Genomic DNA, 18,559 nt, shown 5'->3' with positions numbered 1-18,559 from the left:
ATCTGCTCAGGTAGGTTTTCACTAACTCTAAAGGTCTGGTCTCAGTATGTTGTACTCTCAGGTCTCATTAGGCAGCACTGAGGATGTAACTGGGAGTAGGGACAGATACCTATGGGGAGAGAAGCTCAGGCATGTTAAACATTGAGACTACATGATGGAATGCTGTTTCAGGCCTGTTGGGACAAGGCAGGCTGGATTAGGGATGGTGGAGGGAATAAGGGAAAGACCTTCCTCTCCACCTCACAGGCCTTCAGGTCAGATCAGGACAGGGTACTGAAAGCCTTATAGAATTAACTGATCTCTGCTTTCATTTTCATGGGCTCACAAATCATTTATAAGCCCATTATTAGAACCACTCACAAACCATTTAATCTTAGCATTTTTTGTGAATGAGAGTCAAGTATAGTGACCTATAGTTTTCATAATCTATCCTCTCTTCTTTGAAAATCAGGACATTTATCTTTCTATGTAATTCTATTTCCTAAGATTTTTCAAAAATATCTGAGAACAGCCCTGCAATTATTTTTACAAGTTTTTGCCCCAAATCTTAGAAAGTCAGTTATTCAGAAGAGAATGTGCAGTCATGTTGTAATGCTGGAGAAACTGAGGCAACATAGAAATTACAGAGTTTTTAAGTGTCTCCAGGCAGAGAGATTGGACAGGGAGCAAAACAGAATCTATGTTGACCCCAACTGGCTGGATTGGACTCTTGTACAGAATCCATGTTGACCCCAACTGGCTGGATTGGACTCTTGTCTCGAGGCATCCAGTAGGGAGCAAGAGACTCTTATAGGGCTCCAGCGATCAGGGAAACAAAGGCAAGGTGGGGGTAGAGCAATGGTAAGCAGGAACTTCCAGGAACAGATCATAAATTTGGTTCTGACAGATTGGGGTAAGGAAGGATCATCTAATAATTTGGGAGGACCAGGAGCCAGGATATCTGAGATAAGAGATATGCCTAAATATCTTGAGATAAATTGTCTTAATTTATGATTCTTTGGAATGCTAGTGGCTTCCAGCCCTAATTATCTCAATCCAAATGGCCAAGAAAAAAGGGGGTTTACCACCAAAGAGAATAGTTTAGGGAAACTGAGGCAGAACAATATTAGGAGCAGAGATTGCTGTCTGACCTTTTCCACCATTTTCTTGGATTTTCATTTCTTGTTATCTACTTATTTTTATCCTCAGTTCAAAAATGTTTTATACTTAGAAGAAGCATGATAAATTTATATTTCTATATTAACTTGGCCAGGGTCATGTAATAAGGAAAAGTCAGAGGTAAGAATTGAATCTAGGTTACCTGACCAGTAGTATATTATCCTACTCTCTCCTCCCCGCCATCCTACCCTATATTTTCTATGTTATTATCATCACATCTTATTCAGTCAGTGATTCTTTTGAGGTTGGGAAAGGGGACCCCAAAAGTTCCAGACTGGTGTTGTGAGGTATATCTCAAAAGAATTTGCAGGCTTGAACTTATCTCCTAGTCAGAAGGCAAAGCTTTATTGTAAGTAATGCCATTCTAAGGGAATTCAGCTGAGAAACTAAAGCAAGGAGATACATTTATCCAGCTCCTACTATAGATATGCTAATTCTATGACTTAAGGTTAGAGCTAGGGAGTAATCTCCAGAATTTGGTACTCCCTGACCAGATTATAGGTCAGCAATAAATTCAGGAGTGGCTCTGGAAACTGGCTGACAAGATTATCAGTCATCAATAAATTGAGGAGTAGTCTTGTTCACTATTGTCTCAGGAGTTTGATCTGTGGGAGTTTCTGAGGTCAGAAGCTATTTAATTAGGGTGTGATCAGACATTGGTTATGGGGGGTTCCTGAGGTAGATTCCAAAGCTAGAAAATTTAGGACTACTGACTTCTTGTTAGAACAGAAGCACCCCCCCCCAAGGTCAGGGGACCCTAAAATCATGGCTATATTTTCCTAGAAACTGTACCATATCAGTTCTGTTACCTTTCCCAGAACCTTTCTTTTAAAATTTTTTCTTTCCTTTGTTGTCCATAGTATCATTCATTTGTCATTGGCCTTTAATAGTTCTGGGCTTTTGTGATTTATCAAACTATTCATCCTTTTGTCTATGAATACTGAAGTGTGTTTTTAGAACAGTTTCATCTTTTTTTCTCCCTTTACTAATACTAATTCAAATAATTTCTTTGATATTTGCCCTTGGATTTCCCATCCTTACTTTAATGCATCTTTTTATCATATGACACTGATAGGGTTCTTGATCCTTGGTAGATGGGTAGGCTTTGACCCAGAGAACCTGAATTACTCTCTGAGGCAAGCAGGGAGGAGCACTGATATTTTAATTAGGTCTTTTGTTTTCCTAAGCCGACTTTTATTACTGTATGTACTTTATTACTTTTACTATTCCTTTTTCAATTCTTTGCATTGACAAATACTACAATGACCATATCCAATCAGAAGACCAAGTTATGATGTCCATATCCAAAGCTATTTCTTTATTTCTCCCCTATAAAAAGCCTATCTGTACCTCAATCCCTTGCTAACTCCTTAGCTGCCAGTCAATGATGTAATGACTCAATTCTTTGCAGGTTCATTAAGAATCTTCAACTTAATGGTAGTAATTTTATTAAGATTTAGTCTGCCTAATGGCAATTGTTAATTGCTAAAACCCCAGATGGAAATTAGCTGTTGTTAGCAACCTCATAAAATTTTTGCCTCTTGATTTTGGAGATGATCTAAGCCTACAAATTCTTTTGAGATAGCATGTGACATCAGTCTGAAACCCCAATATATTTTGGGGTCCAATACTTCCTGAACCCCAACAATATCTTTCCATCTCTCCCTGTTTAAATCTGTTCTATTTGTTTTGAATAATATATTTCTTCCAGAGAGATGTTTCAGTCCTGTGTCCCATCTTGTTGAATCTCATTGTTATCCAGGTTTACAATCTTGATGTCATCCCCAGCTCTTTATTTCCCTCTCAGCATGTACCTAATTCATTGCCAAGTCTTGTTTGTACCTCTTTGGCATCTCTCAATTTGTCCCCTATTATCTACTTTGTGAGTGCTTCCTTTTGTTCAAGGTCTTATCACCTGTCACCTGGCTATTTAAAATAGGCTCTTCATTGGTGTCTCTTCCTTAAGGGTCTTCTTTCTGTAGTTCATTTACATAGTTGTTAAAGTGATTTTCCTAAAACACCTGTTCAGTTGTAGTCTTCTCAAAAAATTCCAATGACCGCCTGTTTTCTTGAGGATCAAATAGAAATTACTTTGTTATTTAATGTCTTTTCACAACCTTTGTCCCAAACTGCATTTTCTCTATATTTAACTGGAGTTGTAGGAGAAGAGACTAAATTTAATTCTAGAGAACAAGAGCATAAGATGAAATCTGATAAGATTTTTCTTTTATATTTTGTTGTTAATTGCCAGATAATTCTCTAACCTTATTTTCAATAACCTCTAAATAAATTTACTATTTCTTTCAATTATGAATATTGACAATATTTTTTGTTCTGTTAAAGAATCCATAGGTTTCATAGGCAGTCACCTGACTGCCCCCAGATTCCATAACACAAAAATAGTTAAAAATTGCCCTAATCTAGGTAGTCTGGGTATATCTCATTAGATGTCTTTATTTACTAAGACTTTCTTCATTAAGATTAATCATTTGTTTAAACTAAAATTTTCTACCTCTCATGGGCTTATTAGTGTCCTCCAACAAAAAGATAATTATTTAAATTATATTGTTTTCATATACAACATTTTTATCTAATTAGAAACAGACTAACTCTCAGTCAAGCTAAGCTTGATTGTCCTTAAGTAAAAACTCTAATATTCTAATTTTTCTTCCAATTTATAAGACATGTCAGACTTATGGTAGACACAGTGATTACTGTTCAACATTTAAATCACACTAACTTTACAGGACATTTTATTTCTATTTATTGTTCCCATAAATACTACAGTCTTTGTATAGTTTGAAATATAAATATTATCTTACAAATGGGGAAACAGGTTTTACTTAATTTATTTACCTCAGGTCACATAACTTGTTCATAGTATAATCAAGATTCAAACGTATGTCTTTTGATGCCAAATAGTTTGATATTTATTTATTTTTTGTTAACTGATAAAGAAGGGTTTCTTGGCTCTTTTATATACCTAGCACAATTGATTAGAAATGATGAAAGTATGATATAAAATTAGCAAGAAATAAAACTAATTAGGGAAAAATTATTGGTTTGTGGTGAATAATTAAGCCAAGTGAGGAATATTGCCATGTATTTATTAATGTTAAAAAATGAGTTTCATTGTTCAATATGGAATATTAATTTCAATAAAAATTTATGTATTAACTAACATTCATACATGGTCAGAGATTTTTTCACTTATAATCCTTTCATTAAACTTGTTGAATACATTTAGTTTGTAAACTATTCCAGTAATCATCGTTGAACATTCAAGAACTTTTTTTTTTTATCTTTTTTTTTAAAATAACTTTTTATTGACAGAATCCATGCCAGGGTAATTTTTTACAGCATTATCCATGCTGTTCCGATTTTTCCCCTCCCTCCCTCTACCCCCTCCCCCAGATGGCAAACAGTCCTTTACATGTTGAATAGGTTACAGTATATCCTAGATACAATATATGTGTGCAGAACCGAACAGTTTTCTCATTCAAGAACTTTTTAAGCGAGAAACTACTACTCTTGCTCTAGATTTAGCCCAGTGCAGCTAGCTCTTTGTTTTACAAAATTATTTTTTAATTTTAGAGTCACAGTACTTCAAGGAGCAGCTAGCCTTGATGTAGAAAGAAGCAGAAACTGGAAGGAGGCTTGTTGCTCTGGAAAATCTAATGAAATAATTCTCCCACATTGTCTGTGGAGGGGCATATTTACTCAGTTCTTTCTAAATATCAGAAATAGGATTTGCAGGATAGTTCTTCATTATTTCATCCTTTGAGAAACAAATGGCAGCAGCTTATGCATTTTTAAAAAAATACTTACCCCATAATAATAAAAGGGGTTGGAGAAGGAAAGATTTCCTTTCCAAAAAGGACAGTTTTGGGTTTTTTTGGAGGGTTTTTTGGATAGATAGAGGAGATGATTGAATTCATTTTTTATAATTGAATTTGAGTTGGACAACACTGTGAGAGGATATATGATCATGGAAAAATATTCATGTATATTCTTTTTTTTTTTTTTTAAAGGAAAGGTTAAAACTTATTTATGAAGAAAAGAATGAAATATTAGAATCTCAAGTCAAGACATTGAGGTAAAGTTAAACAATTTATTTAAAGTATTTATAAAAAAAATACTAAAGATCTAATGTAAATTCAGTAATAACAAAAATAGCAAACTTTAACATACGCCAAAAAAGTGTTTGCTGGTGGTAGAATTATGATGTTTTTTGAAATGACATTTCTCGAAATAATTCAGTAAACTTTTTGATTTCAGAGGTTCTAAACTGTCTCTTTATATTTTTCAAATTTCAGTTTAAAATTTTATAGACTAAAAACTTCAACAAGAATGTACCAGTCCAAAAGGTGAATTTTTATAAATATGCATAAGTTTCTTCATTTTGCCTCAAATTTGTATTGTATTTTTGGAATTGTAACTTGTACAATTCCAAAACATTGTATCTTCTTTTCTTTTGTCAAATGATATATATTTACCATTATTATACTAGCAAACAAAAGGTCTTAGATTTTAGACCACCCTTATTGGAATAAAACTGCATTTTTCTCAGTGGAAATTAAATGAAAATTTTTTTTAATAGAAATTCAAACTTTTTGTTGGTTTGAGTTCTTTATTATATTTACAGTATTTTTTCCTTATCTACTATTTTGGTCTATGCAGTCAGCCTTTGAGCTTTAAAAATGTACAACCTCTTTCATAATGTCCAAAGTTTGTTTTGTCTTTGAAATATGTTCCCAAAGTGTCCAACTTTCAGAGCATGGTATTAAGATTATTTTTTGCTCCAAGACATTAAAGGGAAACTGACTGAATTGAAAGCTTTGCTTCATACAATATTTTAAGGCTTTTTAAAATTTGATATTGGTTGGATTGTTGCTTAAAAGGATTTCCTTGGGGGCAGTTAGGTGGTACAGTGGATAGAGCACCAGCCCTGAAGTTAGGAGAATCTGAGTTCAAATTTGACCTCAGACATTTAACACCTATGGCTGTGTGACCCTGGGCAAGTCACTTAACCCCAATTACCTCAGAGCGGGGGGAAAAAGATTTCCTTCATCCAAGATGTCTCCATTTAACAAGTAAAAAAATAATAAGCATTTGTTTTTGAAAAATTCCACATAAATGAAGATGCATAGGTTCATTTATAAGATTTATCTTCTGTTTTCTTCTTTTTTAGCAAAGACTTGTCTGAGTCTCAGAACATGTGTGAAGAACTCAAGAAGAAACTAAGGCATCAAGAATCTGCCCTTTCAGCTTCTAACTGTGTTGGTGGTCTTTGCTTAAAATGTTCTCAACATGAAGCTGTCCTTGCTCAAACTCATACCAATTCTCACATACAGACCATTGAAAGATTGACCACGTAAGTATACATATACACATATCAACATCTTATTTTTTTTCCTAACTTTGAAAGCTATGTGATTTTAAAATCAGTGACTACTCCAGATTTGATGGTTTCATTATGGTTAATGGAGAAAATGGTGCTCACAAAATCTTGACAGGCTTGTTGCCTTTTTTCTGATTTCCTTTCTGGTTTCATCTTAAGTTTTCCATGAGCCCCTTTCCTCTTTCATTCACTTCTCATCATAAAATGATAAATGTAGTCTACTCCAGTGTTCCTTTTAATGAAGTATTGGCTGGTTAAGGCAATTTTGGACTTTTATGATAATAAATTTACACAGGTTACACAATGGGAATATCTCTAAAGCTTTGTTTTGGACTGTCTTCTCTTCTACCATACTATTTTATTTGGTAATCTCATTGGCCAAATAGAGGAATCTATGATAAATATCAAAATATGTTTAAAAGAAGTGCACATATAATATGATAATATGACATATCTATGTCAGATTACTTGCTATCTTGAGGAGGGGACATGAAATATTCTTCTCTAAAATGTAATGTTCTCTGGGAGCAGGTTTTTTTGGGGTGCTTCTGGGAGCAGTCTTCGTTTCAGTTCAGTAATCACTCCAAATATAGCCAGGGATTAAAGTCTGAATCCTTTATTGTCTCTTTGCAACTCTTGTCTCCTTTCCAGGGGGGACTAGCTTTCTTAGAGGCCTATTTTTCTCCTTAGTTCCAAGAGCTTAAGCTCTGCTGCCTTCTCTGGCTTCTGAATCTCTCCAACTGAATCCTGGTTGAGGCTCCGAAAGCTTCTAGTGCTCTGTCTACCCTGGCCCTGAGAGCTTCTTGCTTATATGCTGTACACTGAGTACAAACCAATCAATTATATCACTAGGAAACCATTATTTGTTGTATGATTTAATCAATGCTAAACTAGATTTAGCCATTGTCTGTGATGACCATGTTAGAGAAATGTGATGACCGCATTAGCACCCAGGATACTTTAGAATCAGCCGGAGTCAGGATAAGCAAAAATCCTTGATCTTTATTCTTTGTGGACATGAGAGGAATGGCCACACAAATCTGGCTAAGAGTCATTCTAGCTTTCTTACTCCACCTTGTAATCCCTCCTCCAAATCTTTCTATAGTCAATAGATCAAGCCAGCACAGAATGGTGGGACAGGCCATTTTCCAAGCAATTGCAAATAGAGTATTTCCAGTTGGTAATTAGCCTTAAGTGCTTGCTTGTCCAAACCTCAGTGCATCTGCTCAGTTTCAGCCTACTACGTTTCCCGCTTTCTTTTATTTTAGAACACAGGTAGTCATACCATCCCTGACCTCTCAGGGAGGTGAGAGCCCCCCTGACATCTCAGGAAGGGGAATGAAAAGCACCAAAAGGAAGTGGAGATTGCTAGTGGGCTGAAGGGTCTTATTAGAAACAGATATGCACAAACCCATCAGCATGGGAGGTATTACACAAGCACATAGCAATAACGCACAGGCTATTAGTGATGACTCTACCGACAGTCAGTGCAGGCTCGATGTGATGTGACAAACATAATCGTACATGCAAGTAGTGATTGAATCAACATGGTGTGTAAAAGATTTCCAGAAGTCCTAGAAGGAGGGTATGTAAACAACAGCCACTTCTTCAGCAGCCAAGAGACCAATCTATTGTCCATCGCTTCATGTGCCAGGGAATCCAATAATCCCTGCAAGTTTTTGAAGTCCTGCAATAGTCTTTTTATGTATTAGGGAATCCAATGATTCCAGCAGATTTTGAAGTCTTATCATTTCTCAGAAAATCCAATGATTCCTGAGGACTTTCAAGTCCTACAACAGTCTTATCATGTCTCAGAGAATCCAATAATTCCTGAGGGTTTTGAAGTCCTTGTCTCAGAGAATCCAATGATTCCTGAGGGTTTTCAAGTCCCACAACAGTCTTACATCTCAGAGAATCCAATGATTCCTGAGGGTTTTCAAGTCCCACAACAATCTTATCATGTCTCAGAGAATCCAGTGATTCTTGAGGGCCTTGAAGTCCAACAATTTTTGATGTCCGTGAGTCAAGTGCCATAACTGCCATGCTCTTTCAATGGTGGGCACAATCAGCAATGGAATGTTTCTTGGGTCTTCTCCTACGTTTCAAGGGTCTTCTCCGTCTCTCTCTGATGGACAAGGCGAATATGGCTCATTGGCACCCATCTGATTCCTTCTCTACCTGTAGAGATACAAGCAAACCCTCTCCCCCAAGCAGTTAGCCTATCTGGTCCCTTCCATTCACCACTTTCTGGGTCTTTTCACATCACCTGGCGATCATCTAAAGATAGTGGAACTATTCACTCTGGACACTGCCCTTCCAGTGGGTTATAAAACCACTCTGCTGGAGCCAGTACATCTTTGTCAAAAATCAAGAAGTTAATAGTATAAAGAGCTAGATTTGAAGTTCTCTAGGGTTACCTGTGGCTCCACCTTTCTTTTGTTTTTGGAGGAGTGTCTTAATGTCTCTTTCTCCTCTCTACTATTGCCTGTCCTTGAGGATTAAAAGGTATGCCAGTAGTGTGTAAAATCTTATACTGTGCACAAAAGTGTGCAGAATGTTTGGAGGTATATGCAGGACCATTGTCTGTTTTTATTGCTTGTGGCACACCCATAATTGCAAATGCTTGTATGAGGAACTCAGTGACCACTCGGGCTGTCTCTTTTGCTGCTGGTATGGCAAAAGTGAATCCTGAAAAGGAGTCTGCCACAACATGGATAAAAGACAGACAACCGAAAGATTTATAATGGGTCACATCCATTTGCCAAATTTTATTAGTTCTCAAACTACAAGGATTCTTCCCTAGAGGGAGTGTAGGAATGTGGAAAGGAAGGCAAGCTGGACAGGTTTTTACGAGCAGCCTGATGGTATTTAGAATGATATTCCTGGGCCTCCTGAAATAAAGGTGTATAGGCCAACATGGTTAGAAGGCTATCTACTTTTGAATTACCAACAAAAATAGGACCTGGAAGTCCACTTTGAGAGTGGACATGTAAGATACAAATCTTACCTGGATGTTTTCTCACTTGCCCTTGAAGTTCCTTAAAGAGCTGATATATATTAGAGGCTACAAATTTTGTTGGGCTGTGGCAATTCTTTGTACCACACCTATTGAATAGGCTGAATCAGATATTATATTTATATCTCCTGGATAATAAGAGCCAGAATGATTGCATCCAATTCATTCTGCTGAGTGGACTGAAAAGGAGTTTTGACTACTCTTTATAGTTAAGTCAGGAGAGTATAAGCACAATTATTATGTTTGGATGCATCTGTAAAGATAGTTGGTCTTTTAAGAGGAAATTTAGAAACCTTTTCTTCAAGAATCCATTGCCAATTATGTAATAGCCAGATTATCTTTAATGAAGACCCATGTGTAAAATTTGGAGCTATGGCTAATAAAAGTTGCCACTCTGGGATGGTTTCACAGCACACATTAATTTGTGTATTAGTATAAAAGGTGTGTATCTTGTCAGGTCTTGTTCCAAATTGTACTGCTCGCTTAATGGCCTTTAATAAAATTCTAGCCACAAGCACTGGGTAAGGAGTAAGGCTTTGTCCTGGTTGTGCTGGGAAGTTCACCCATTCTATCACACTATCTCCTTGATGAAGGACTGCTGTGGGTGCCTCTTGTGTAGCAAAAACTGATATTTCCAAGGGTTTTTGAGTGACTCTTTCAACCACATTGGATAAAGCCAGTTCAACTTCTCTCAAAGCCTTTTGAGCTTCTTTTATAAGCTGATGTGGTGAATTTAAAGCACTGTCTCCCTTTAAAATGTCATATAACGGTTGCAATTGATAGGTAGTCAAGCCTAACACTGGTCGCATCCATTGGATATCTCCTATCAATTTCTGAAAGTCATTTAAGGTGTTTGGCTTCTCTGTTCTTAAGGACAGTTTTTGTACTGTAAGCACCTTAGGGTATACTTCATATCCTAAATATTGAAAAGGAGCATGTCTCTTAATTTTTTCTGGAGCCACGTGTAATTTGTAATTCCTTAGTGTTTCTATGGTCTTTTGTAGACATGCTTCTAGCATTTGTTCCTCAGGTGCACATCCCAATATATCATCCATATAATATAATAGCTTAACTTTTGGAAATGCTTTTCTTATTGGAGCAAGAGTAGCAGCAACATACATTTGACACATAGTGGGGCTGTTTTTCATTCCCTGTGGCAAAACTGTCCATTCATATCTTTTATAAGGTTCAGCTAAGTTAATGCTGGGCACTGAAAAGGCAAATCTTTTCATAGCCTCCTTATCCAGAGGGATAGAATAGAAACAATCCTTAATATCTATGACCTAAAGAGGCCATTCTTTCTCTAGGCAATTGAGTAGGAGATGGAAGTCCAGGTTGAAGAGTTCCCATAGTTTCCATCTGTTCATTTACCTTTCTTAAATCAGTCAATATCTTCCATTTTCCAGATTTCTTTTTTACAACAAATACTGGGGAATTCCAAGGACTTAGAGAAGGTTGTAAGTGTCCTTGGTCAAGTTGCTCCTATATCTAATAAGGCCTGAATTTTATCGCTACTTAAGGGCTACTGTTCTATCCACATTGGTGTATCAGTTTTCCATTGGATAGGAACAGGTGAAAGTATTGGGAGGCCTTCAACAGTAGACCTGCCTAAAAAACCGAAGTACTCATTTTTACTCCTAATTGTTGTAAAACATCTCTTCCTCACAGATTGATGGGGATTTTTGCAACTATAAAAGGGGTAAAAACTCCTGTTTCACCTTTTAAAGTCCATCTCAAAGGGGCACTAACTTCAGCTTCCATTGATCCTCCTACTCCAGACATGTAGGTGTCTGCCTTAATCTTTGGCCAGTGACTGGGCCAGTTGGCACCTCTATTGACTGTACAATCTGCACCTGTGTCTACCAATCCTCCTAACGATTATATAGATTGTGAGCATAGGTCGGTTAGCTGTTCCAGCTGCTGTCCAATATATTCCTGGATTTTGTTGCTTGGAGTCAGAATCTGGGCAACTATTACCAGGTTGCTTATTAGGAGTCTGTACTAATAAACCTGATGCTACTATTTCTCCTGGGTGATAAGTCACACATTATCTACCTGTATTAGTGACTGGGATGTTATCTACAGTTAACATTCCCCAGTTTATCACATCAATGTATGGATGGACACTGTTTTGTAAGTGCTCTCAGAAGGTGAAATGATCAAGCCTACTGTGCGTGGAGGCAAAGGATCCATAGGCTGGAGAGGAACAGATTTCACTTCTCCAGGGGGTATCTCAGTTGTCCCAGCTTGCATACAACTCTATTCTCCCCAATTGTAATCCCTTTCTCCCATCAGATGGCTTCCTTACTGATTGGTCATGTCTGGATACTGAACTTCTAGGTACTCTCTGGGTGTAGCATCAGCTGCCATCATGCCCCAAGTGTTTTTTGCCTTGGGCCCTGGAGCTGGGCCCCTCATCCTGTTTCCCTGAATCAGTCTATATTCTGAGGTCCAATGGAAGCCTCTGTTGCATTTTGGACATGAGTATTGGGTCTTGTTCTCCCACCCTGTTTTCTCACTCTGTTTCTATGCCAACATTGAGCTTTCAGATGCCCTACTTTACCACACTGAAAGCATTGATGAGTATCCTTGGAAGTCCCTTGCCAGAAGGGACCCTGTGTTTCCATGATGGGATCTTGGGGAGTCTGCATTATAGCCTGGCTATAAAAGGCATTTGTTCCCACTGTGACACAGTGTCTATGATCTCATATAAAAGAACATCCTTGCACAGTCCCATATAATTCTTCTACAAACCTTATTAGCATTTTCTTTAACAAGTTGCTTTATCAAAATATCAGTTACTGTATTTTCACCTTTAGTTCTTGTGATAGCTGTCTGCAAACGTCCCACAAAATCAGCAAAGGGTTCATTTGGCCTTGTGTTATTTTTGTGAAGGCCTCACCCTTATTGTTTTTATTGTGGAGAGAAGCCCATGCTTTGATAGCAGCAGCAGCAGCAATTTGCTCATATGCTGCTATGGGGTAATTAATCTGCACTTAAATGTCTGCATAAGAACCTACACCTGTTAGTTGGTCATAGTTTGATTGAAGTATACACTTTGACTGTTTTGCTGGGCTTGTATATCCTATAGAGCTCACTGGTATGGGCCAAAACTTGAAACAACGTATTAACTCAATGGAATTGATAGAAACAATGCTTACACCTTTGAGAGTTCACACATTAGCTCACACATTAGTTCACAAGTCGGGAGAGATATCCAAGTTTACACCTCCCATAATCCCACTCTCTCAGAGCTTCTTATATATGATCTCTTAAAGATGTGAACCCAAAGGTTGACTCCTCCTCTGTGTCAGCAAGAGTTAGTTGAAAAAGATTGAAAGCCAGAATTCAGTGAGTTCAGGAGATTGACAAGCTAGATAGAGACTGCAGTCAGGCAGAATGAAGTATTTGGAGGAGTAGAACCAAGATTCAGAGGGTGCTGGAGGTGACAAAGGACAAACTGCAAGAGCTCTTGGAACCAAGCAGAGAGATAGGCCTCTAAGAAAACTAACCAGGCTATTTTGGAAGAGACAATAAAAAACTGTATTTTAACTCCTGGCTGTTTTTGAGGTGATTATTACTCTGAACTGAAACGAAGGCTACCTCCAGAAACCTCCTCAAGAAACCTGCTCCCAGAGAACCATCATATTATACAAAAGAAAAGAACATCACAGCTCACTATATTCAGAAAGCCACAACAAGGTTTGTCCAGGTTTTAAGCATACCCTTGCTATAGATTTCTAGTCATTAGGAGTTAAGATTTCATAAGCCAAATTCTGTAAGAACATCTTAACATAAGCTGTTGTAGCCCCATAAAGAGTGCAAGCCTTTTTCAGGTCTTTGAGGATTTCTATATCAAAAGGAACATATCTTCTACTTTCTTGACCTGAAGAGTTAAATTGTTGAATCAGGATAGATTTGTAGTTTTAACTCAGCTATATCTTTCCCTTCCTCTGTGGCCTTAAGTACTGCCTTTTGCAATCTACTCATAGGAAGGGGTGGTTGCTAAGGGGAGAGGGGGAGATGCTGGTGGCATCACTGCCCCTCCCACTACTCCTCCTTCCTCCATCCTGGAAGGTGGAGTTGATGGGGGAGGGTCAATTATCTGCTCCCAAGGCAGGGTTGCAGCTGCCTGGTGAGATGGAAAGTCACCACACCCTTAAACCTCACTTAAATCTCCATGTCCTGTGGGGATATGGTCATTAAACTGTTCTTTGTCTTCCTCTTTTTCCTCCTACTTCCTCATCTGTCTGTTCTGAAAACTTTTTTCTATAACTTGCAGGATTTTTTAAGGCCAATTGTATTATGTTGTGTGTGTATATATATATATATATAATGTTTCTTTGGAAATTGACTCGGAACCATTATCATTTATTCACAAAGTTGATCTCCTACAAGTTTCCAATTATCTAACCCTATCTCTTCTTCATTGAAGAACCAAGGAGACATACATTCCAATGTATCTAGGAATCCATCAATCTGCTCCCAAGTCATAAATAAACCCTGTCTCTTCATCAGTCTGAGTATGTTTCCTGCAAATCTCCTTTGGGGTGGGGGTGGGGGTGGGGCTGGGGGTGGGGCTGGGGTTGGGGGAGAATCTTTTCCCAATATCTGGCCCATTGCAGCTAGAAAAGGTTACTAATTTAACCCTTAACAAAGTTCCCTGTTTGTCTATTAAAATACTCAACCAATTTCCTGGTCACCAGAGACGACTTCAGTGAAAGTAGGATCCTTGGTCCCACGTTTGGGCACCAAATGTGATGACCACATTAGCACCCAGGATACTTTAGAATCAGCTGGAGTCAGGATAAACAAAAGTCCTTGATCTTAAATCTTTGTAGACGTGAGAGGAATGACCACAGGAATCTGCCTAGGAGTTGCTCTGGCTTTCTTACTCCACCCTATAATCCCTCCTTCAAATCTCTCTATAGGTCAACACAGAAATATTTTTATAGTCAAAGGTTCTGATAAAGGCCTCATTTCCAAAATATAGAAAGTATTGACTCTAATTTACAAGAAATCAAGCCATTCTCCAATTGATAAATGGTCAAAGGATATGAACAGACAATTCTCAGATGAAGAAATTGAAACTTTGTATCCATATGAAAAGATGCTCCAAGTCATTATTAATCAGAGAAATGCAAATTAAGACAACTCTGAGATACTACTACACACCTGTTAGATTGGCTAGAATGACAGGGAAAGACAATGTGGAATGTTGGAGGGGATGTGGGAAAACAGGGACACTAATACATTGTTGGTGGAATTGTGAACACATCCAGCCATTCTGGAGAGCAATTTGGAACTATGCTCAAAAAGTTATCAAACTGTGCATACCCTTTGATCCAGCAGTGTTTCTACTGGGGCTTATACCCCAAAGAAATATTAAAGAAGGGAAAGGCACCTGTATGTGCCAAAATGTTTGTGGAAGCCCTGTTTGTAGTGGCTAGAAACTGGAAACTGAATAGATGCCCATCAATTGGAGAATGGCTGAATAAATTGTAGTATGTGGATATTATGGATTATTATTGTTTGGTAAGAAATGACTAGCAGGATGATTTCAGAAAGGCCTGGAGAGACTTACATGAACTGATGCTGAGTGAAACGAGCAGGGCCAGGAGATCATTATATACTTCAACAACAATACTGATGATCAATTTTGATGGACATGGCCATCTTTAGCAATGAGATGAACCAAATCAGTTCCAATGGAGCAGTAATGAACTGAACCAGCTACGCCCAGTGAAAGAATTCTGGGAGATGACTAAGAATCATTACATTGAATTCTCAATCCCTATATTTTCTTTTGCCTGCATTTTTGATTTCTTCACAGGCTAATTGTACAATTTTTCAGAGTCTGATTCTTTTTGTACAGCAAAATAATCATTTGGTCATATATACTTATTGGTATCTAATTTATACTTTAATATATTTAACATCTACTGGTCATCCTGCCATCTAGGGGAGGGGGTGTGGGAGGAAGGAGGGGAAAAATTGGAACAAAAGGTTTGGCAATTGTCAATGCTGTAAAATTACCCATACATATAACTTGTAAATAAAAAGCTATTAAGAAAAGAAAAAAGAAAAAAGAATGGTGGGGGGGCCATTTTCCAAGCAAATGCTAATAGAGTATTGTCCAGTTGGTAATTAGCCTTAAGTGCTTGCCTCAGTGCATCTGCTCAGTTTCAGCTCATTACAATTGTCTCCTCAATTCCACTTAGTATCTTGTTTCAAGATCTGGCCCATAATATCTCCTTGTAGGATCAGATCAATCATACTGAACCATGCTAAATTAGATAACCATTGTCTCTATCAATTCCACTGACTTAGTACCTTGTAAGAATCCTTTGTTTCAAGTTCAGAGTTCTGGCCCATCTGGGACAGATAAGGAAGAAAAATTTTGAACACAAAGTCTTACAAAAATAAATGTTGAAAATTGTCTTTTCATGTATTTGGAAAATAAAATAATATTGAAAAAAATTTTAAAAGACTTATTTAGAGATATTTCTTCATGGAGAGAGCACTACTCTGGTTTTAAATTAGCGTCTTAAAAGACATTTGATCATTGGATTATTGGAAAGAAATTAACTAGTTTTTAATGTGTTTTGAGAAGAAACTTAAAGAATATTTTTAAAACTATGGAAATAAGTTTTCTTTTTTATCACATGCATAGATAGGTAAAATCTGATCATACATATTTTGATTACTTGTTGTCTCTACTTCTCTCATTTTACTCACTTGATGACACTTTCTGATTTGACTTCCAACTTCATCCTTCCTCTGAACCCTTCCATTCAAGATTGGTAATGATCTTTTAATGGCCAAGTACAAGGATCTCTTCTTAGTGTATTTATCCTTGATTTTTCTTATAATATTTGACAAAGTTCACCCCTTTCTCCTCTTTGTATTTTTGTGACATTGCTGTCTTGGGTCTCTTTCTTACTGTCTGATCACCCCTTATTTTCCTACATTGGGACATCAGCCATGTGTACTTCCCCTTGACAAAGGACATAGTATAAAATTCTGTATTGGGCTTTTCTTTCTATTATGTCTTTGTAGATAATCTCATATGTTTATATGAATTTAGTTTCAATTGCTATGTAGATGACTTCTAGATTAAAATATCCACTTTTAATCATTTTCCCACTTCACCAGCTGCCTACTGGACATTTCCCAATAGATGTCAAATAGGAATCTCAAACTGAACATGTTTCAAACTCAACTCATCATTTTTTCCTTTCTAGACCTGTACCCTTAATATCCCTGTTTCTGTTAGGAGCATTACCAATCTTTCATTCCTTAAATTCACAATTTTTGTGTCATCAGCCTTTTCACTCTACTTCCAATATCTAATTAGTTATCAAGTTGTATTGATTTTGTACCTCCATTACATTTTTTCCCATTCATTCTCTTTTTTTCTTCTTATAACATAATTACCTTAGTTTAGGCCCTAGTCACCTTGACTAGTCTAATAGCTTCCAGACTCATCTTCCTGTATCCTCTTGTCTCTTTCCTTTTCCCTCCATCCTCCATATATCTACCAAAATTGTTTTTAAAGTACAAGTTTGACCATTTCATTCTCCTGCTTAAAAAATTCCATTAATTGTCTTTCTCTATTTGTCATTTGAAGCCTTTTAACTATCTTATCTTAGAATACCTCTCTAAGTTTATTATATAATATATCCCTTCATAAACTCTATGTAACCATCAAATATTTTTGTGCCTCTTATCTAATATTATTCCTTCTTCTACTTCTTTATGTTGCAAGGGTTATCATCTCCCTCCCACCTCTTAGAATCTCTAGTGATCTTTTTTACTCTGCATATATTTGTATCACTATATATATATATATATGTGTATATATATATATATATATATATATATATATATATATATATATATATATATATATATATATATATATATATATATATGCTCTTTGAGGACAGTGACTTTTCTATATAGCATGGAAGTGGATCATTGGATCATAGAAGGATTGAGATCACCTAGTATAATATCCTCATTGCACAGATAATGAAGCTGAGGCCTAATGGGGGTAAGTGACTTGCCCAGAATCAATTAAATCGTAAGTGGAAGAAGTAGAATTTGAAACCAGGTCACTTTTATTCAAATCCAACTTTATTCTCATTATCCCACCAAACTTTATACGTAGAAAAGACTTTAATTAGAAAATTGTTTTCTGTCTCCTAGTGGATGGCTCATAGTTTCTGGTTCATTATTGGAGTTTAATGGCTATAGTATTAACAATACATCAAGTTTTTGCTGTATGTAGTTGTATGTGGGGGAGATATGATTTCAACCCAATTAGGCAAAAAGTACATCCTGTGAACTTACAATGAACATGATTTAAATAATTAGTAATGATTTTTTTTTCCCCATTAATCAATGGCATGGTGCTTTGGGTTTCTCTCTTTTCATACTACTATCATATAAACTAATTAGATACATTAGCTTATAATCTCTCACCCAGGTACGACAAACCTTTCTTGCTGACCTAAGTTTTTTGGGGATGAAAAATTATTTTGCTCTGCCCTTTCTGGGTCCTATTGCTCTGGAAATTGTTTTGTGACATCTGAAAGTGTTTGGAAAATTTGGAAAGAGCTCAGAGAAGTCACAGCCTTTTTTCCACCATCTTGGCTCTGCTCTATTATGAACTAGGGTTTAATAAGTATACTTTTACAATCACTTTTTCTTTGGGCACATTTGTGGTATTTTTCCTGCTCTTAAGTAATATTAATAAATCATTTTACTACGGTAGTACTTTATTTGTAATAAAACATTTTCCTATACATTGCCTTATTTGACCCACAGGGGGAAAAAAAAAAAACCACATGGGCTAGGTAGAACAGGTGGTATTATCTCCATATGACAGATGAAAAAATTGAGGTTCAAGAAATTGAAATGATTTGAACCCATCTAGTGAAAAGAAAAGCTGGGAATAAATCCAAGGAATTTTAATTCCA

At 36.8% G+C, this 18,559-nt stretch overlaps 1 protein-coding gene across 6 annotated transcripts in view; it reads left to right on the top strand.

Annotated features, from left to right (window-relative positions):
- The window catches only part of SDCCAG8 (SHH signaling and ciliogenesis regulator SDCCAG8), a 282,059-nt gene that overhangs the window by 54,836 nt on the left and 208,664 nt on the right, over positions 1-18,559 (top strand). For 4 of the 6 annotated variants that reach the window (XM_051993493.1, XM_051993492.1, XM_051993491.1 and 1 more), the window contains 3 exons: positions 5,190-5,254; positions 5,475-5,525; positions 6,350-6,532. In XM_051993493.1, the coding sequence (XP_051849453.1) occupies positions 5,190-5,254; positions 5,475-5,525; positions 6,350-6,532 (299 nt within the window). The remainder of the gene's footprint in view (positions 1-5,189; positions 5,255-5,474; positions 5,526-6,349; positions 6,533-18,559) is intronic. The other 2 variants (XM_051993494.1, XM_051993490.1) reach the window with 1 other exon arrangement.

This window comes from Antechinus flavipes, chromosome 4 (genome assembly GCF_016432865.1).
Source record: "Antechinus flavipes isolate AdamAnt ecotype Samford, QLD, Australia chromosome 4, AdamAnt_v2, whole genome shotgun sequence".
In the NCBI taxonomy this organism is placed as follows: domain Eukaryota; kingdom Metazoa; phylum Chordata; class Mammalia; order Dasyuromorphia; family Dasyuridae; genus Antechinus; species Antechinus flavipes.
The sequence above is the reverse complement of the archived record's forward strand: the minus strand, read 5'-3'. Positions and strand labels throughout refer to the sequence as shown.